At 42.2% G+C, this 22,437-nt stretch overlaps 1 protein-coding gene across 1 annotated transcript in view; it reads right to left on the minus strand.

The window, feature by feature from the left end:
- si:ch211-26b3.4 (connector enhancer of kinase suppressor of ras 2) overlaps window positions 1-22,437 on the minus strand; it is a 55,016-nt gene that overhangs the window by 3,171 nt on the left and 29,408 nt on the right. The window contains exons 9-23 of the mRNA XM_062394504.1: window positions 19,372-19,518; window positions 14,570-14,697; window positions 14,230-14,441; window positions 12,713-12,799; window positions 11,693-11,901; window positions 8,885-8,922; window positions 8,718-8,781; window positions 7,432-7,480; window positions 6,564-6,736; window positions 5,532-5,605; window positions 5,319-5,390; window positions 3,614-3,684; window positions 3,392-3,492; window positions 1,575-2,172; window positions 85-347 (exon numbers count right to left, since the gene is read on the minus strand). Coding sequence (XP_062250488.1) covers window positions 85-347; window positions 1,575-2,172; window positions 3,392-3,492; window positions 3,614-3,684; window positions 5,319-5,390; window positions 5,532-5,605; window positions 6,564-6,736; window positions 7,432-7,480; window positions 8,718-8,781; window positions 8,885-8,922; window positions 11,693-11,901; window positions 12,713-12,799; window positions 14,230-14,441; window positions 14,570-14,697; window positions 19,372-19,518 — 2,286 coding nt within the window. The remainder of the gene's footprint in view (window positions 1-84; window positions 348-1,574; window positions 2,173-3,391; window positions 3,493-3,613; window positions 3,685-5,318; window positions 5,391-5,531; window positions 5,606-6,563; window positions 6,737-7,431; window positions 7,481-8,717; window positions 8,782-8,884; window positions 8,923-11,692; window positions 11,902-12,712; window positions 12,800-14,229; window positions 14,442-14,569; window positions 14,698-19,371; window positions 19,519-22,437) is intronic.

Below are 22,437 nucleotides of genomic sequence, written 5' to 3' on the forward strand. Positions count from 1 at the left end.
GCTGAGTCCTCACACACCTAATTCTTCCTTAAATCCCCAAATCGTTGCTGTGTTTTGTGACAGAATCGCTCTCTTTTGTGCTACCTTCAAGGTGCTGCGGAGGGCTCGCACCCGGTGTAGCCTGTCGTTGAGCAGTGGGTCCCTGGCTCGCTGGGTGAAACAGCGTCGAAGCTCTTGCCTGCTACAAGGTCTGGGGTCTCCTAGGGCCGTCACGTTAGCTTGCTCCAGGGCCCGGTAGAGCTGCTCTAGACCATCTAAAGACTCTGGCTCGCGGCCCTCTGACACCCGCCGCTCCCTTCCTTCTGACACCCTCCTCTCTCTGCTCTCAACTCTCAACTCCCGCAGGTCTGAGACAGCCAGGAGACAACCAGTAAGAGTGGGATTCATAACGTACATGATGTGTTTTACTACTAACAGAAATACTACTGCTACTACTACCACTACTACTGCTGCCATACTACTAATAATAATACTACTAATACTACTTATACTACTACTATACCAAAAGTGGCATTTTATAGCAAATTTCAAATAAAAACAGTTTTACCATTTTAACCCTAAAATGTAAATTTACTTGGATAATTGAACTTTACTTCATTCTCTTCCAATTCTTACCACTTGATGATTCTATACCACCACTACAACAACAAATATTACAGATATAATTACATTGCAGATTAGACGTTGTCAGATTGCTTCCTCATGGTTTGTGTCCCTACAGCTTTTGGTTTACCCAATATTCAAAAATGAAGTAAAGTCATGTTCTTTCCCTTTGTGAATTTGGCTTGGACATTTGATCATGAATTCAAAACACAACACTGACCATATCGATTATTGTTATGTAAGATAAGTAGAATAATAAACGTATATGGTCTGTGTACCTTTTATTAAATGTCACTCACAATCAAGAGTTGTACAGTTTCTTGTACGTCTTGTTGATGCAATTCTCAGCAATCCTCATAGACTTATTTGGGATTTTTGAAGAATTAGTGTTGTGCAAAAACCAATCATAGAAACAGAGCACATGTATACTAACACATATTATTGTATTTAACCCTGTTTTACATCTGATTTGTCTGAGCTGACCTGTGAAACGTGCCATCAGTTCAAAATCATGTTTATCAGCTGTGTTCATAAAATGAGCCGATGAGATATAAGCTTCTGTCTGAGCTGCTAAAGAGGGACATGTGGTTTCCAGGGACCACACGTGATTTTAGCTTATAACAGAGGATTCACTACTGTTGTTTAAGTGGTTTAACCACTTAAACAACAGTAGTGAACCTTATCTGCAATATACATTAAATAATTCAAATTCACTGCAACAATAAAACACATCTCACAAGTTGATGCATCAGTAATAATAATCTGCTGATGTTATATGAAATACTACAAGACTCATCCTTATAGTACTTTTACTTATAATGGAGGTTTCGGGGGTGTGGTTCATTTGCAGTACATATTGTATGCAGGAAATGTTAATGGTTCTGAACTGATTTGTCTCTTAAAGGTTGGTTCTTTCTGTGTGTGCTACTGCTCCTCTCTTTGCACTGTGTAATTGAGTGTGATTGTCTTACCCTCTTCACCCTCGAGAACGACTGCAGCCTGCCCCTCTGCTTCTTCATCCTCACTCCTCTCCTCCATATGAACTGAGGTGTGCAGCAGCTTTCCTGGCATCGGGTCCCTGTTCCTGGGCAGACTCTGACTCCGCTGCTTGTGAGAGCGCCGGTGCGTGTGGCTGTGTGTGTGTGGCCCCCGGTCCAGAGGGAAAGGCCCATCCCGTTCCCTGTCCCTCTCGGCAGCGTGGTGTCTCCGTACGGGCAGCGTGGCCTGCCTGCGTCTCTCCGGGGACATGCCCTGTCGGCCCAGGCCCCCGTAGAGCCCCATGTCTCCTGCCATGCTCCCCATTAGGCCCCCGTAGTCACTCTCCCCGGGCGCCGTCTGGAGGAAGTGCAGGCCCGCACTGGTCAGAGGGGTCTCGATGAGGTCCTGCCAGGAGCGACGCTCACGATGGGTGGAGCGGCAGCCGGACGAGTGGGTACTGGTGCTCCCTGTGCCCGTGCCCATGCCCATCCCGTCTCCACGCTGGTCCTCAGCTGAGGAGTGGGAGTGGGTGGACTCGCTGGAGAAGTGCCGGCCATGCTTGGGTTCTGGGAAGGGGCTAGAGGAGTTGACCTGGAGAGGGAGAGGGGATGTGCAAGAGACCATCTGTGGAGGGATGGGGGAGGTGGAGGCACTCATTGGTGGAGGCAGTGGGGACGGAGTGGAGCGCATGAGGCTCATGGAGCTGACGGAGCGGGGCAACTGGTCATAACTGTGGAGGAAGTTAGCCTGAAGGGCCGAGGGTGAGTGAGGGTGGACGGTATGCGTCAGGAGGGAGAGCAGTGAGGAGGGATGGGTAAGAAGGGTGACCCGCAAAACGAGGAGGAGGAGGAGAAGGAGGAAGAAGAGTCGACAGAAGAAGAAAGGACAGGAAAGAAAAGAGGGCAGAGAGAGACCAAAAAATGAGAGCAACAAAGGATGAGATGGCAGATGAGAAACTCCAGCACGGAGTGACATGACTGATGCATGGTCCAGCTGGGAAACATCACGCCAATGCTCCCATACATGTTTGAACATTGTGGTGGGATTCTATTCCACAACATTTAAATATAACTATAAAGTGACAAATATAAATAACTATGTTATATATATATATATAAAAGATGTTTAATAATTTGACGGGAGAACTCACTGTTGAGGAAACACCTAAGGTGGCAAAGACTTCTCCATTCATGAATAGGTAACGCATAAGCTGCAGCATTCTTTATTAATAGGACCGACACTGTATTGTGTTTGTGTTGACAAAATATACAGTAACAACAGTTTATGATGTAGCATACCTTTGCATTAGGGAATGGGCTACACTCGTAAAATACTTTAAATATATTTAAAATCAAGACCTTACTTTTACTCAAGGAGAAAAGTCAACGTGGTACTTTTACTTCTCCTTCAGTAAATTTTTGTCAATTTATTTATTATTTACTTATTCTATTGATTTAGTACTTCATCCACCACTGGTCACACTGACATGTTACAGTGGTTATCGCTTCAAAATATATGTAATGTGCTTTGTGAATCGTTGCCACCTAGAGGTCAGATTGTGTATCAGCTCTGGAACCAGAACAGAGAAGTGACGGTCTTGGCTGCTTACGGATCCAGATAGTCTCACAATCTGATGTATTATTAATGCTGAGGGCTCGGGTCTATGCAGCTCTGAAAACTGTGGGGCTTTTAAAATAAAATATGCTATCAGAACGAAACACTGCAAAAAGAAGTGTGGGTAAGTGTGCATGTAAATGTGTCTGTGTGTGTGTGTGTGTGTGTGTGTGTATGTGTGTGTGTGTGTACTTACTGATGGTGTGCGGTGATAAGTATCACAGTGGGTTGATGGTCCCTCCTGTTTGAGTGTCATAGAGCCATCGACCTCGTCTTGATCACTCTCACTCCAGTAGTCTGATATTGAGATAAGACACAAACACACGATCACACACACACACACACACACACATCAATGTTTGCGATTCATGGACGAAAAAAGGGAACCAATAATTTCGAATAAGGCGATCCGCCTTACCTTCATCGGGACGTGGCACCTTGTCATCTGGTGTGTAGCCAATAGCGGCCAACCCCAGTCGGTTCATCCACCTACGGGAAACAAGGGAAGAAGAGAGGAAAAGGGAGGGATGAACAGTGAGTAGGAAGAAGTTATCTGGGGACGTATGAGAAAAGTAGCAGAAAGGAGGACAGGAAAGGATGGGTTATATTGGGTAAATGGTAGGTGATGAATAAAAAACGTTGACTGTAAATAATTCAAGCGGCGTCTCTAAACCGTTGATATCTGTCTAACGGACTCCATCCCCCTGATAAAGGGAGAAAAGCATCCAGGTAATTAGAGAGATGGATGAGAGAAGTTACAGTCCTCATTCCCATTGTCTCTCATCACTGACTTTGAGATAGCGTCTTTCTCGACATTCATACTTTGTCTTCATCCTGTCCTCCTGTCTGTCTTCACTGAGGCTCCCGGCTTGTCCTCTGTCTCTCTACAATAGTGAGGGTTGCTACTAAGAGTAGAGACTTAGTTTGTGCACTGGTTTCTTTTTTTAACCGACTAAAGATTGGGATAAAGCAGCTTGTTCTAAAGTTGTCCAAAAATGTTAAAACACATAAACTGACCAAATTGTGGCACGGGCTAACATGCTCCTTCATTTTAATGATCATGGCTACTAAAGTCAAACCCCTAAACAGCATCCTGCTGCTGTAAACCCTCACAAGGGCAACAAATGTACATTGTAATTCAAAGTTTCTTCCTGTTGCAGTAATATTAGCAACAACAAAAAAATACAGTGTCCACCTGATGTAAGAAATTATTTAAATTGTTAAGATCACAAGTCAAATTTATAGCAGATTTAAAAAATTTAAATGTACATTGTATATCAAAACAATAACAAAAGTTATAGTTTGATGATGTCGTGAAGCCAAGTGGGATCACGAAAAACTACTTGATGCGCGTACATAGGTGAGTTAATGTTTAAAGGTTCTATTCGCATTCTACTTGTGATGCGGACTTATATATAAGTTCATATAACCCCGGTCTCTGGTTGTGTTCACTCCTGAGCAGGTTTTTTCTTTTCTCTTAAAAGTTTTGCCGAGCTGTATGTGCTGTTGTGTGGTGTATCTCACCTTAATTTTTTCAGTAGTATTCAGCCACAGCTAAAGCATACCATGAATACTCCTCCAATTGAACTCAGTGGCCAAATATATAACTAGTCTGGTGCCTGCTTTATAAAGATAAAGTGTTATCCTACTAAATTAGCGCTCTGTTGGTTTGCATAAAAAGGCTGGCCTCAGATGGAGTCGAATTCCCTGCCTCCATGATTGTTTCAGTCCGCCCCTGATTTCACACATGCATCTCCAACACAGAATGGAAGTCAAATATAGCTGGTTAATTATTCTCCCCCAATTATCTCCCTGTGTCACCGAGGAGAGGTGTGGATAATTAGAGCTCATCAGATAACACTCAAATATCACTACATTCTCCCTCCCACGTGAACACACATCCACAGACACACACAAACGCACAGTTCTACATTTGACAACTGAGGGCCAAGTGTATGCTTTATTCATGTGCAGTGTGTTGGTGTGCTGTTGCCTTATGCATACTTGGTTTACTCTGATAAAGAATTCATAAAAGAACATGTGACGTCCCCAGCCTCTGACTATTGTCCACATTAAGACACAAGCACAAACTCACAGAGTCGCACTGACACACAATCGCTCACCTGTTCATTTCCTCAAGACAATCTGTGGCAAAGAAGAAGCTCTTGATTTTGGGATGACAGGCTTTGAAGGCGCTGCAGTCAGCCAGGGAGAAGAAGACTGATTAGTGTTTTTTTGTGTGTGCATGCGCTGTGGGTATGTTTACGTGCATGTTGTGTGGGTGAGAGCAAATGTGCTTGATTAGTAATTTTCAGCGACGTGTGAGGGACACTCACAATTTCCGTCTGCACTCTATGGCTCGGTCTATTCTGAACTCAGGGAGGCTGATGAAGCCCTCAGCCTTCTCATCCTGCAGGCACAGACAGATGGAGAGTGGTGGTACATCATCAACACAGAGAACAAAATGTCATGCATACTGATTCACCAATTCTATTTGGGATAGTAGAGCTCCAGTCAAGCATATGAAAACAACATATGTTGTTTGCATTGACAGGGGTTGGCTCCTTTGACCACTTATCAAGAAATACACAGACAGACAGACGGATTGATAAATAGATAGATGGATAGTCAGATAGATAGATAGATAGATAGATAGATAGATAGATAGATAGATAGATAGATAGATAGATAGATAGATGGATGGATGGATGGATGGATAGATAGATAGATAGATAGATAGATAGATAGATAGATAGATAGATAGATAGATAGATAGATAGACAGACAGACAGACAGACAGACAGATAGACAGACAGATAGATAGATAGATAGATAGATAGACAGACAGACAGACAGACAGACAGACAGACAGACAGACAGACAGACAGACAGACAGACAGACAGACAGACAGACAGACAGACAGATAGATAGATAGATAGATAGATAGATAGATAGATAGATAGATCAAATTCTTTAATCCCAAATATCCATCATTGTTTTCTTAAGATAATGTCTCATAATAAAGATTCTTTGGAAACAGTACTGACCATACATATGTTAATGAAATGGAAAATACATTGAAAATGTACCATTAATTATGGCTTGCTTGTTTATTACTTTATAAAATGTTTTTTTCTTTTGAATGTTTTTTTTTGTCTAACTGCTGACTCAAAAGCCATCCCTGATGATGTCATGAGGGTGACATCATGATGACAGCATTTTGTATACACTGACTCATACTTTTTACGTGTAAAATGTTTGAAATGGCCCTTACAGGCCCTGTCTTCTGTTTGAATGAAAAAGCTAAAACTAGTGGGGTTTGACTTCAATCATCAAGATATAATAACAGTCGAATGTGATTCCTTACATTTTGGTTGGTGTACCAGTAAAGGCAGGACTCTTTGAGGATAAACCAGTACTTCCTCCACTTCTGAGTGAAGTAGCCTTTGGCATCCTTCTTCTTCCACAGCCAGCCCTCACAGTCGCCGTGGCCCAGGTCCTTACACGAGATTCTCCTTCGACTGGCACTAGTGAGGGAACCTGGAGAGAACGGAAACGTCGATACGGAAACTGATTGTCTGTGCATTCGTAGGTGTTGTGACAATAGTAAATAAGTGTGGTCATGCATTTATTGATTCCAGTCGAATACATTGAATCCAAATGAATGGAATCTCTATACATCAGAAACAACAGTTGAACTGTTGAGTTCCTTCAAACGGAATGAGATTCAGCACATCTGCAACATCGAGGAGAACTTAGTATTACACCAGGAATTATTGAAAGTAAAATTAAGAAAAAACTCATCTGTACATGCAAATGGTTTTTTTTGCATTGTAATCATTTGTGCTTTACTGTTTTTTATCATGTACTGTAAATTTCGACTTTTCACATACATAAGTAATGTGTTATATTGTCATCAAGCCTGTCTTTCTGCTTCTGATTTGTTGTCATTCTCTCACAGTGATGCACCAGAGCCAACATGCCAGTCACAGCATCTCAAGTCTGTCAGGTTCAGTTTCAAGTTCAGACATTTACACTGAGCCATATTTTCTAGGGTAAAGATTCTGAATAGCAGTGTTTCCCAAACCAAAGGTTTAAAAATAGCCTATTTTAGCCATAACTGTTACAAAAGAGAATTTAAACAATACAAATCTGCAGTTCAATATAAGATTAAAAGAAAATCAGCTACAGCAGGTTATTTATGGCACCACAGTAGAATTTTATACATATCCAACCTTTACTTCTCTTTTTGGTTTTCGTTCTTAGCGAGGTGTAATGGAAAGACTGCGGAGGAGAAAGAAAAAAATTGTGAGCTCCAGAAAACAAATACATAGTACAAAACTTTAAATTGGGAAAAGGAAATAAATGATTGAGCAAAAGTTTCTGCATTGATGCTGTTGATGAACTCAGCTCACTAAACATGAGCTGCCATTCCCCTCTCTCTTTTTTTATCTTCATTTTATCAGGCGAACCGCAGAGAGGATTACAGGCACAGACGGATCACAGTGTTAGAGCTGCTGCAGCCAGGAGGTGACCTACAACCTGTGAGGTGGAAGTGAAAGCTGTCTGCCACCGACACACTACATCGCACATCCAGATGTTGTGAATTGCATCACAACGTTGCATTACCTTCGCTACATAACTTACAATGTTCAATTGAATCAAAAGGATTTTAGGTTGACAATAATAAGTTGAGAAATTTTAATTATCCATAAACGAAAAGCAACAGTTGGCTACTGTAGCTACGTATGACAGTTATACGAGAAGGTTGAAATGCTTTGTCACGTTGTAGTAAAACATGTGATGATATCAGTTATTTTGAAATGTCCGTTACACAGCTATATCTATCTAAAGTCAAATAACATAGCTAACAATAACCACCACAAGTTGTACCAGGAAAACTATGGCTGTAGCGGCAGTAAACTGAGTTGATTTTTTTTCCTTTATTTGTCATGAATTTATACATTTTGAATTAAGATTATCTCAGCAAAGCCAGAATATTGTTGCATACACTTCTGAACAATTTATGGAAAATGGTTATAGGTGTGAACATTTAAAGGTGAAATAGTCTGACATCTGTTCTTTATCTGTGTGAGAAAGCGGAATAAATATCTGCTTATAGTCATAACTGACTCATTCAAGCAGCTCACAGTGTTTGGGAGGCGAGGCTTAGGCTCATGACTAAGACAGCTCCCCGTGTCACAGTAACCTAAATATGGAAACAAATTTATCTCATCTGAGTGTCATCTTTTATTTAATTATCACAGATTTGAATTGGTTTAATCTCAGGTAGTGCTCCTAGTCTTGTCCGGCTGTTTGTTCGGTTCTCATGTGGACACGATCAATCTCCATGTTACAGCGGGTGTGGCTGCTAGGAGACTGATGATGTGACTGTGGTTCCTCTCTTGATTCATTAAAAATGGGGTTTGAGTCAGAATGAACATACCGGAAAGAAAGCATTGTTTAAAAATCAGTAAAAGCCTGTAAACATAAAAACTCAGTCAGAGAGTCAGGAACATACCACTGGCTGCTGCTCCCGTACCTTCCTCATGGAGGCCGCTCCTGAGCTCCCTGAGCCCGAGTACCTGCAGAGACCAGACAGGATTACACAGGAACCACAAACAACTGTTACAGCTCCTTCTGTCATTCACGTGGTCACACCACAAACAACCACAGATACACACTCACCGGTCTGTTGTGTCTGCTCGCAGTGTGTCCGCACCTCGCTGGCCATTGAAAGGGAAATAAAAGATTTAATTGAAGAGCTTCACAAACCCATACATTTTCTAAATATACACACGGACACATACACACACATTCACACTCCTGTGTACATCTATGCTGGTCATTTTCATCTCCATTCTCTGCTTTTGTGTTTATTGTTATCTACTGTCATTATTCTACAATGCATTGAAAGCCCATTGATGATTCATGTTGACAATGGGAAGGAAATGTTTCTTGACAGGCTCCATATTAGAAATGTAAAAGTTTTGTAAACATTCTCCCTGATGAGCAAAGTCATGTTGAGCCACTTTAATGTTCTAAATACTGTGTAAATCAATATGTAATTGGTAGATGTGACACTATTCGAAAATTCACTGTCATTCAAAAATTATTTTGATAGTTTCAGTCCAGCATTACTTTTCGCTACATTACAAATGCAACATATCTGATTTGCTAAAAGGCTCATATTTTCTAAATATTTTCTGCATTCCCAAAGAATCCTTATAGGACAAAATATGTACATAAAAAAGTTAGAATCATAAACACATTTCAATAAAATACAAGCAGGTATATCTTGCAGTATGTTACTAGATTGTATAACATAGCTAACTCGTCAACTAACTGTTTGTTGTACAGTTCTTTAATCTATCTTAAGGCACAACCACATCAGTCACTATATATATAAAACTTAGTATTTGGTATGTGCTTCATATTTCCCATCTACTGTGGGCTGTATATCGCATTGCACTCACAAATATGCTGGACATATGAAACATAACAAATATGATGAGTTTAATAGACAAAATATTTTTTGCCTTAATGGAAAAGAACTGTACCGAGAAAAGGAGAAAGAGGAAACAAGCAGGTCATTAATGGTAGCATATGCTTGTTAGTGCAGGAGCGTATACTTCATGTGAATAGATATGAGTCACCGCCATGAGAGACACACAGCTGGGAGGGCTAGAGAGGGATGGTGTGAGCTGAGCTGTGAACGTGTGTGTTTGAGTGCATCGTGTGGTACACACAGTCCGTCAGTCGTGCTTGTAATTGGTCTGGCTGATGCTGAGTCACACACCTACTCAACGGCATACGTGGTAGTGTATGTGTGTGTGCGCGTGCAAATGTGTGTTTGTCCGGAATAAATTCCTAGTTAGGCTCAGGCGTGTTGAGAGAAACGGGGATATTAGGATGAGTTAGGATGAGTCGTGAGATGGCTACCCTGTATACAGATGCACTCTTGTGTGCCAGTGTGTGATTGTTTGTGCACGCCTCTCTTTGTGTGTATGTGTGTGTGTACATATGAGTGTGTTTGCATTAGAGAGAAACCGCAAAGTTACAGAGGGGCATGTCTGAGCGTGTCACTGTCATTCTCATAATGCGTGACGCTGGAAGTCGTGCAATAACACTTATCATTCTCTCTCCTTTGTCTCCTCTACCTGACACACACACACACACACAGACACACACACACACAAACACACACACACATACACACACATAACAACAACGTGTGAACATCATGTCCTGTCCTACAACCACCAACATGCCATTCTAAAAGGAGAGAGACATCAACTGTTGGTGTGATATAACTGTGCTCAAGATTTTCCCAGAAACACAAACCGGATAAAAGCCTTGGAAGTGATTTTACTGCCACTGATATACATTTTTCACAGAATACATTTTGACTTTTCACCGTAGTAAAAGCACAGTGTAACTATTACAAATAGTAAATGTTATTAGTTACTCCTGCACTTTCCCTACTGCAACATGTTGAAATGTCCTCTGTGGAAAATAAACATTAAAAGCAAAATACGGCCTTCGAAACAATCTAAATAACTGTTTCATACGGTAGGGACGTCAAAGAAAATAGAGGATATTCTGACCAGAACAACCAGTGTTAGTGTTGCACACTCATGTATTTTTAGTCCTATAGCTGTAAATAATTTAAACACGAATAGTTAAAATTGTATGTTTTTCTACATTAAAACTTTTTTTCATTTTTATTTGTAAATTGCTCATTTTCCCTCACTATACTGTTAATGTAATTCTTCTTTTTCTTTGTTATCAAGACCTACAACTTTAAAAACCAAAAAACTTTAAAATAAAGTTAGGAAATGTATAACAGAGGTGGGCACTGAAGTTTGTCCCAAAGGTTTTTGAAACAGGATTCAATTTTGCAATTGTTGAGGACTATTTGCAGCAGCAGATCAGTTTTGGAAACCTGTTTACAAACCAGGTAGGTAAATGAAGTACTACTTAATGTCTGCATGACACAAACAACAAAACAAACAATCATCAAAGACTTTGACAGATAAAACGTATTTAACTGATAACATTTGTACTTGACTACACCCCTAATTAGCAGCATACATTTTTTGTTGGTGTTTTATAGGATTTAATAGACTATAGGCATCCTTTAACATAGCAGGCATGTCTCTATCTGTGTGAACACACATCAACTACACAACAAGGCAATCTCCTCAACACAGACCACATTCATCTGTTAACAAAATGAAAGAAGCTGTTTTTCTTAACTGCCAAATGAACAGAACTGACCATAAACTATATATTCCATGATGATGAACTGATAAGTGGCTAACATCGAGCATCAGACCTCTCTACACAGTTTTAACTGCATATAACCCAGGAGCAGATGACAGAGTGATTTGATTGAATGCTTATTTGTTTACTGCTGTCTGAAAGCCGAATACCCCCCTAGGGACACTAGAGTCCACTTCTACACAAACCGGCTGGAAGCAACTGTGTACATACGGGCAACAGTTCAGGAGGCTGGTCAAGGCGCAGGGTGGAGGACAGCATGGAGGGACTGATGGGAAAGCTGGGGCTGCTGGGATTGCGGCTCTTGCGCCGGGAGCGTCTGGTGGAATCCCGCCGGCTCTCCCTACTCTGACCCTCGGGCTCCTCCTCGATCACCAGGATCTTGTCATCGCTAAGGTAACGCAGCAGGGAGTTGTCTGAGTCTGTGGGGAAAAGGAGGAAGGATGGAGCAGTTAAAAAGAATGGACAGGCTAAACAGAACCGTGGACAGAGAGAGGAAAACCACAGAGGGGTCGGAGAGATATCATCACAGAGTTGAGGGAGAACCCCAGAGTAGAAACAGATGAGGGTGAATAGACCCTTAGAGATAAAAACCCAACAGAAAAGGATAAAAGTGCCTCAGAGCCTCTGATATGGATCCACAGCCGGGGACATTCGGCTTATCTGTTTGCAGTGATTATCCTGATTTGGAGGGCACAACTGCTAAATCCTGTGACACTTTGAAAGTTTTTATTCTGATTAAACTACGGATAGAAAAAAAAGCAGCCCTTCTTATTTGTTTATTATCCTTATACCCTAAATGTGAAAAACTAAAGAAAGTCCCTGAGAGAAAGAGAAGGAGAGAAGCAGACCCCCGATCGGAGTATTGTGCTTTAATGTTATTCATAGACTTTCTGATGGTAGAGTGGAGGATCCTCGTTTGAATACAGATCGAGTCTTGCCGCAAAATGGTGAAGCTGGTTAGAACTGGTCACATAGAAGTACCCTCATTTCCAGCGCAGCTGTATAAATGCAATTTCCTTGCATTTATGTTTATATGTCGCTCTGTCAAATACATACCTGACAGATATGTATCCTCACACAACCACAGCACCATGGATCACCAGAGGATGAGCTGAAATGTGTTGAGCTGAGTATGGAGCAAAGCGCGGCACCTGTCTGACCCGTTTGTGTCAAGTGTGTGAGGGCCTGCGTTTCTTCTTGTGTGCTGTATGTGTTTGTGTGTGTGTGTACCTCGGCTCCCTCTCTTGCCCATGCTGGGTTCCTTGGCCTCGGCCATCCAGTTATATTCGGGAGGCATGGACACTGGTCTGAGGTCACCTGGAACGACCAATCAGCAATCAGAGAGTCGGCTGTGGGGGGAGGGGAGGGGAGTGGTGGAGTGTTGTCTCCGGACGGCAAGTGACTGAGGGACAGCGTGGGAGACAACTGGAAGGGTGGACAGGTGAGACAGAGTGTGTGCAAGTGAGGGGGGAAGGAATGGAAGAGTCTGGAGGAGCTGCGTCAGAGCATGAGGCAAAGACCACACGAGTAGAATTCACTACAGCATGCTAGCTAGCTTATCTGCTAGCATTTCTATTCTTAGCTGAAGCCCACTGGCGAGCTACACAAAGCTGTGTCACAACCTGACAGCAAATTTGACTGTAACATACATTAAAAGATGAAAACACAATCAATTAGTACATTATAATAATAGTTACAACCACTTGTGTTTCTACATTTCAGTATAAAGTTGTTTTTAACTGTGATGATTTGAAGTGAGTTGGTCAAATTCCTTTGTCGGAGAACACATCCACACGACGCTACATAGAGCAGCTGAGACAGTGACATGTATCGAACGTTTAAGCTGAGGACACAAGCAATTATCACACATAATAACAGCCATTTCTACACTATCTGTACCTGTCATGTTTCCGGCAAGTCCAATATTCACTCTTCTTTTAGCTCTCTTTCAGTATCCACCTATGACTACTACATCGTGGTTAACTTTAGCAATTTGGTGCTCCTCAGGTTATTTAGAGATTGTTCACCACTTGGACAAATACAGCTGTTTCCTGCTTTGGCTGGAAACAACGCTTAGTGAGTGTGAAACAAAAAACTGGGAGCTTGAAGGCAAAAATTGCTCAATTGTTGGAGAGAAATTGGGTTATAATTCTCTGTTGGTTTGTTTTTTGGCCTTCACAACTTTAATGACAAATATAATAATTTGATACATCATCAATATAACAGTAAGAAGTGCAGCTTTAACATATTGGAACATGTTCAGGTATCCACAAGCTGAAGAGTCACAAGGTCCAGTCAACACCAAGAGCAGGAGGCTATTTAATAGACTGCCTTTTCCCTTCTGGCTGAGTTGAGTGCCTCTAATTACCTTCATAAACTCCATATATAGCTAGCAGGGCTATTGTAAACTAATCACAGAAGTTTATCAAGCTTTTCCTGGAAGGTGCAGAATGTCTCGAAGGTTGTCTGAGACAATGTGGACACAGGTGTGTGGGAGGGAAGGGGGCTGGGGGCAGGGTTCTTAGACTGACCCTTTGGCATGTGATCAGTGTTTTTGGGACATGTGCACGCGAGTCAAATGAACACAAATAAAGCAGAGCCATGGAGTGAGTGATGAACACACATGGAGGAGGGTTGAGTTAAAGATGAAACAAAAACGGTGAAAGAAAGCTGTGCTTCAAAACAACTCTCAGAGCAAGAGCCAGTTCTGCCTCATTCACACTGTTTGATCGCACTCGCCATCTTACCATGGGTGGGGGTCTTGTCCCGCCGGCGAACCCCTGTATTTCTGACCCTGTCGTAGTCGGACCCTGGGGGTCCATCTCCCTCTAGCAAGGAGAAGTACTGACCGCTGTCCTGGTCCAGGTAGTAGCTGACCGCTTCTGAACCTTTGGAGCCGGACTGGGAGCTCAGGCTGTAGCGGCTGATGTCGTCACATGACATCAGACCCATCTCCTCCCTGAGGGAAGCAGAGCTGTCGTCATTACTGTCATCAGCGCCATCATCAGTGTCATCAGCTGGATCATTACAACCAGAGTTCATCATAACGATAATCATCAAACATACGTGTGTGTGCGAGCGTCTGACCTGGTGCTGTAGAGTCCAGAGACAGGAGAAAGGATGTAGACGTCCTGCATGCTGGGGGCGTCCATTTTAGACATGCCTAAAGTTCCAACGGGTGTTGGTGAGGTGCTGGTGGGGCTGGTGGGCATCGGCTGGAGAGAGAAAAGGGGAGAATGACTTGGGTTAGCACTTTCTCATTGAGGTATGAATGGAGGGCAGTGAGAGGATCTCAACATTAATCTCACAGAAAAAACAAGCAAGCACATCATTTACCAGGGAATCTTACATGATAAATTTGTCATGTGCTCATTTTACTGCAGCTGCGACTTGTCTAAATGGCACCAAAAAAAAATGTATTTCCACAGAACTGACATGTTGTGTTTGTTTCTTTTTTCACTATATTTGGGACTGTGCAGCCTCTCATCGCTTCACTGTTCTGTCATTTTGTCTCAAGCCTCCTCACTCACACAGGGCTCACCATGTCTGTTCCCATGACAACCCTTCCTCTCCCATCCTCTCCGCGCTCTTCGTCTCTCCTCAACGCAACCCCCCCCCCCCCCCCTTTACAAGAGAGAGGAGAGGACAGAGGTAGCGAGGCCTTCTGCATCAGCTTGGCTCAAGGACACGTAGATGCGTCTGTTATCGGGTCCTCCGTGAGGACAGGGCGCCTCGCTCGTGATGTCATGGAAAAACTCAAGCTCCGCATTTCAAACGACTTATATTTATCCTCAGTCGGTACAGCTGGGGGTGACAAATACGTAACTCACAGTTTCTCCCAGAGGATGAGGGTTTCCACAGAATTTGAAGAATGAAGCGTTTTACTGTATGTCAGAGGAGTACACCTCATTTGCGTGAGGAGATGTCGAGTGTGGACAGAATGGATAAACAGACGCAGAGCCAGAGTGGCGGCGAGGCGGGCAGCGTTCTCATTAAGAGGGACCAGTGTTTCATCATTTCATCAACAGTGCATTAGTGGAATTCATTTCATGTTCCCAAACTCTCTCTCCTCCTCCTCCTCCCCCTCTCCCCCTCGCTACCGCCATCCCCAGGTCCTGTCTCTATCATCATCTCTTTCTATCACTCAGCCTTCTTCCCATGAAGGCAGCTTACAGTAAGACGGCTTCACAATAAATAATGGAGACCGGGGCGGGAAGAGAGGGAGGCACGCGACAGAGAGGAGAGAGATAACGAAACAGGATAAAGAAAGAGAGAAAGGGAGAGACTGGGGGGAAACTGTGCAAGGGGGGGGGGGGTGGATGTGGAGTTGTGCAGTGTGGTGATTGGAGCTGAGAAAGAAAACAGTAATTTAGTGATTACAGCCCACTGCTGTCTGCATGGAAAAAAGGGGGTGTGTAGGGGGCTTCCACAGCAGGCGAAATTCCACTCTGTTAAGAAAGCACTTAAAGCATTTGACCCCTGTTGCGCCCACTCCAAACCGCCAAGAAATCCACCACAGACACCCTTCCCAGATTAATTGTACCCAATCCCCTGCAAAAAAGCTGACATTTTGACCCCAGCGTATTATTTAGGATGAATAAGGGCTGGATGATCAACTGAATTTTATAATCACGATGGACTGTATATCAAGATCGACGCCACGTCTCCTCTATCCAGAGATGGACCAAAATAGAAAGGATACAAATGTTGCCATCTCACATTTGGAACCGTGCAGTCTGTGCAGAAGCAATCAGGGGATGCTGTGTTATCAAGGTCCCGCCATTACACAAGCTCCACCATTGTGAGTCAGTCTCATCTGCCAAACTTGGTAGAAAAATGTACACTTGAAAAATCACAAGTGTGATAAGAACTACCTCAAATGACAAACCATCTTTTAGAAAAATGTATTTAATATCTAGTTTGACATTTTATTTCCTCCAGGCTCCATTTATTAATGCTATAGCATCAGAGAAATCAGGATTGGAGATTATGTCTTCACTGAGAAGAGCAAAGAACAAAGTCTTCTAGATGGAAAAAATGTATTTGCTCTTCTGCAACAGCGATAGATGGTGACAGGTCTGTCCAATCAACTGCCAAGTGTCTTTTGAAAGCACCTGCCTTTTTCCAAACAGTTCCCAGAAAATACTCCAGATGGTTTGTTCCACATAAACCATCTGGCAGATGAAGTTACATGTTTCCCAAACTGACAAACCATTGCTTTAAATAAGAGTTTTTGTATTCTTACTGTGCGTCACAGTTCCTTCTTGACCTTGGAAATCAGAAACAATCCTTCCTAAAGTTCCACGCGTCTGTTATCAACATTTTTTTTCCATATTACAGGCTCTTTCATGACAGATTTCAAAATGTCCGTTACTTTCTGAAAGGATAGCAGAAAGTAGAATTTTGATTATCTGTCATTGTGTCAAAACTCTACCTCAAACCGGAAAATAGACCAAAGAATGTACTCAAAGTAAGATGTTAAAGCAGCTATAGCCCCTCACCCATTGCCCCCATTCAGCTGCTCCATCCATCCATAAAACATAAATGGTCATTAAACACAATGTTACCAAAAACAGCAAGTGTTTACAAAGAGTAATATGTTTTATGTCTAAACATATAACATATTTATGAAAGGGGGCACACGTGTGACCTGTGAAGTGAACTGTAACATGGACATGGAACAACGCAGCTGGCATTATGTGATATGTATCACAGGTGCCACAGTAGTCCTCGCCGTCTTTGTTAGAATAATTGTCTGTGTCAATGTATTACAGTGCATCATTAAATTGCTTTTTCTGCATCCTACTCAGGATGAGACAGACACACGTGCAAACTCATCGGCACGCACACACACAAACACACAGACACACACAGAGTGAGAGAGAGAGAGAGAATATAAAAGGTTGCTATACAGGGATTTGAGGCTGGAATCACATGATCATTTGCAGAGATAAATTGTTTCCTTAGTGGATTTTTTTTATAATCCAGCTGAACGTTTGCCACATTCGGGCTAAACTTCACAGCCGTGCAATTCATCCTCCAAAAGCAGGCTTAGAGTTACGAGAGTGCATGTGTTCATGTGTGTGTTTGTTTTGGGAGTGTGTGTATGTGTGTGTGTGTCTGTGTGTTTATACAGTATGTATCCAAGACCAGAGTGCAGTGACCCAGTTCCTTCGTCTCTCAAAGGAGCAATGCGAATGATAACGGGAAAACATCTCACTGCACATGTGCAAAAACATGCGTACAAAACATTAAACATGCGTTAGAAATGCACACACACACACACACACACACACCCACACACACCGTCTGTTTAGCAGAATATTTTGGATTCAGTGATTTATCTCCAGTATTTGCTGAGTAGCTGTTCTTTTTTCAGTGCCAGTCGAGGTGCCTGTAGTTGCTTATGAATAATTAAGGGTTTCAGTCTTTTGAAGAGAGAGAACAAATCTAAAACACTCTTTTCTTCTCCTCTCCCACATATATTTCAGCGTCTCTGATCTTGGCACTAATGGCACGGTTGTGTCTGAGAACCCCATTAGGGAAGAATTTCCACAATCCACTGTTGTTGCATGCCGCAAATATAACAATAAACTCATGAAAATAACTTGAGAGTGATGGTCTAACAAGACATCAAACTGGAAACAAGAATAGTCCTCCAGATATGCTGGTTAAGTTGTATTAGACTCTATGGATATTACAGGGTTTTATTGGTTTCTCTAGGTCTCTATAGAAACTACATCCACGAACGGTATCTGTTGCCGTCACTCACTTGATCATATACTCGAATGTATATCACTAAATATTGAATTTATATTCTTTATGACATGTAGAAATACACAGAAACTGAAACAACAGTATCTTGACAAGAACAAAGAACAAGCATGATGGAGCAGACAATGTAAAGGAAGATAAAAGATGGACAATGGAAGCTGAGCACTGAGCAGAGATCATAGCATGCATGTAGCATGTAAATGAATTCGCCTGATGCTGGGTTAAAAATAGCCGCCACGGAGCACAAGGGTCTGACAGGAGAGAAGCTGTTTCACAAAGCATGCAGGCAGCTTCAGAGCGGCCCTTGCCTCAACCCTCTGTCCGTCTTGTTCTTTCCGTGCACCAACATTTGTTTGTGTTCTAGCCTCTGAATGAGACAGATTTAAAAAGTATTTGATGTTAAGTAAGAGATGTAAAAGCAGCTGATCCTTTTACTGGACTCAACATTAAAGATGAACTCTCTTTTGAAAGAGACATTATGGACAACGGTTGAAGGAATTGGAACCAAAGTCTCAGTAAAGATATGGGTGGATGTGAGTAAGAGCATGACTCTTCGGTGACCTTGCACTGCACTGTACCAGATTCTAATCAGGAAGTTCAAGTCATATTATACCATTTGAATAATTCACATGCCTCTTAAGTACAGGAATAGGGTTTAATTAGCTATATTTCACCTTTTATACTTCAATTTTGAATGACCTTTATCTTGAATGAGATCTAGGAACCAGCACATTTGTTAAAGGGCTTTGGAGACTGTCAGCCATATGACAGGCTGTAAAACCAAGAGATTTGTTGAAACGCTCAACAGGAGGACGGATGCAAGGTCAAACAGTGGACACGTTTCCTTTGAAAATATTTGTTTAAAAACGCTTGTAGGAGAATGCAGAGGTGGGTGGTGAAAACAAGAGCTGAGTGAGTCAGAGATAAAGCCAGAGGTACACAGCTTACTGAACGTACTGTAGTGCTAAATCATTCCGTTTCTACTATACTGACTGTAAGTAGTAAGTGTGGAGGTATACATGTAGATTGATAGAGGTTGATTTTGACATTTCACATGAGGATGTGCAGAGGAGCCTGTTCCGCAGTCAGGACATCCATGTGTTGCTGCCATTTACCTGCAGGCCCAGTGGTTTCCAGCGGACGTTCCTGAGCAAAGCCGGTGTGGAGCTTAGGGTGTTCTGGGGCCGTTTCTTCAGCGTGAGGATGACCCCGCACGGGTCCTCTCTCAGCGCGTTCACAAGGTTCTTCAGCTGCCAGCCCACCTGAGGAGCAAACACAAAGACACAGAGGGCTTCAGTTAACAGCTGCTGCACTATTTCAGAACGGTCAGAGCAGAGTCAGGAGACTGAGTTCTTTTGGAGTGCTGGGGGCACTCCTGAAGACTTTTTATGACTCTGTGGTGGCATCAGCCATCTTCTTTGAAGTAGTTTGCTGAGGCAGCAGCATTTCAACTGCTGACAGGAAGACAATGGACAGACTGATTAGGAGGGCCAGCTCGGTCCTGGGATACCCCCTTGACCCAGTGGAGGTGGTGGGACAGAGGAGGATGATGGCGAAGCTGTCTTCAGGGGGTCAACCAGACCCCCTGCAGGACACCACCACAGCACTGAGCAGCTCTGTCAGCGACAGACTGATTCAAGTGTCTGAGGCAGAGGTATCACAGGTCTGTCCTTCCTGCAGCAGCACAACCAGCTCTGCTCCCAGTAAAAATACATGCAACAGCTTTATGGATTGAACTCTAAGTCTCTTAACTGTGCAAAATTCCCTGCGCCATAATCATGTGTCTGTGCAACGTAAACGGTCAAGTGCAATAATCCACTGTACATTTTATTATATTCTGACATAATATATTTCCATATACTGTATATATCGGTTTAGTTACATAATATTCTTCTATATTTTTTGTATCTATATTTCTATATATTTATTTTATATTCCTTCAACAAAGTACTGCATGTTACTAATAAAGGACTTCTTATCCTTGTTGCATTTTTGGTATTTTTTTACTCTATCAGATGGGAATCAAACAACAGAGGTAAAACCTTGGAGGGAAAAAAATCACGCTTTTATAAAGGACAGCACGGACATAAGACTATTCATAAATTATCTTACATTTTAACTTGAATCCTGAACAATGGGGTATTGGGTCACATGTGTCTGTTTCTTGAATTCCTTGGTTAAATGTACAATATGAAACAGTGGCCACTAGGGGTCTATCAATCAAATTAAAAACGATAGTTCCTTCATACATTATTGCCCTGGAAGTAATCGCAGAGACGAGGAAAGACACAGGTAAAGTGGATATAACGCAATTAAAAGGCGACCAAAATGCAATGTCCTGTCAGGTTGAATAAAATTGTGGATTTCTTTGGGTTTGAACATTGTTGGAAACGTTTTGGATAATTTAAAAATACAAGTCAACGAAATAGAAGGTGCATTTTTTTCTAGTGAAGAATTGTTACTTGTTATACATCTGTAAAAATAATCGTTTTTTGTCTGCAAATTTGGATAATACTAATTGGAGCCCATAAAAATTTTTTTTTATTCGATACAATTTCTTTATAACTAGCTTCAACAACTCTGATCTAATGCTAATCTGATTATTTTAAGCATCTGGCTAAAGTTATGCATCACCTCCGATCTTATCGCCATTTATTTCACAGGAGATGATTATTCAATTAGTAATTTTTGAGACTTTAGTTTGGGGTAATGTTGATCTTGTTGAGCCCTTTGTAACACTGAGAGGTTTTTATGTTGTGTTAGCTTATTTATATAAATTGTATTAGACACAGAGCCCTGTATAACACAATACGAATTGAGCAAGCCTGCGAAATTTGAATATATTTCTCCTACAAGGCAGCTGGCGACACGTCACGTCTAAACAGCCATAACTAAGTGGGCATGAGTCTTAGTGCGCTCATTAAAATCCATAGTCTTCATCTACCAAACTTTGTTGTCTCCAAGCTGTCCAAGTGCCAGTGTTCAGAAAACACTGGCATATTCAAATAAAAAACATCTCTTTCAGTATGTTTATGCTCTAAGGAGGCGGGAGCGATGGGGAAGGAGTCAGAAAGAAGTGCAGACTGCAGTGATTTCCCGTGGTTGTGGACAGCCCGTCTCCAGAGCTCGCAGCACTCGTCAGGCCATTGATTGGCTACAGCTACTGCAAGTGTCCGCAGAGGCCACACACTAACACACACAGACACACACACACACACACACTCTCTCTCACACACACACTCTCTCTCTCTCACACACACACACACACACACACACACACATACACACACACGGCTCTGACCTTATTCCTGACATAATGATGACCAGCCTGTGTCAGCCTGGTGTCCCGCTTCCTGTTCTCTTTGGCCCACTTCACAGTTCTTAGTTCAGCCACTGATCATCGGCCACAAGGGACAGGAGGTTTCTGTCGACATGTCCTGTCCTGTTGCCCTCTTAAAGAAAGGAGGTAAACCAGGACACACTAGGACTCACCGGTGCCTCGATCAATAACTTGTGAACTGATTTATTGATTTCAAACTCTCAATACTCATTCGCTAGTGCAGAAAACCAACAAACAGATAATTGACCACCTAGACAGATTTATGATCTTTCTTACCTATTTTTTGATGAAATTGTATCTATTGCTAATATATGAATGTTGATCAGTGCAGCTTAAATTGTGAGATGTCTTTGCTGTTGGAAAGCTAAAACTAAATGTAGTAAATTTATACCGTGGCTAACTAAGGGTCATGAATAGTAAAGTCCACCTGCTGGCACTGTAACCTAGAAATCTGTTATGAAGCAGTTAGTGAAGAAAGGTTGTCGCATCATTGTTGGTTCAGCTTTATGCAGCTTTTTTTACCATTTTGTCTGCTTTCTTTTGGATTCATTGCTTTTGGCACAGAAACTATTTGCTTTTGGGCATCAGGAGATAGAGCGGGTCATCCACTATCAAGTCAGAAGTTCAATCCCAGCCCCGCCATTCCAAGTGCTGAAAGGTTGAGCCGGCAGTGTGTGATTGATGTGTGATACAGAAAGTGCTGCACATAGATGCACGCTGTGAATGTGTAAAGCACTTTGAGTTGACATCAATATAGAAAAGATGCTATATAAATACAGACTATTTACCATTTTGCCACATGCTTTCCAGTCGTGTAAAATAAATAATATCGCACTCTATA

The sequence above is a fragment of the Platichthys flesus genome, chromosome 8 (assembly GCF_949316205.1).
Source record: "Platichthys flesus chromosome 8, fPlaFle2.1, whole genome shotgun sequence".
In the NCBI taxonomy this organism is placed as follows: Eukaryota; Metazoa; Chordata; class Actinopteri; order Pleuronectiformes; family Pleuronectidae; genus Platichthys; species Platichthys flesus.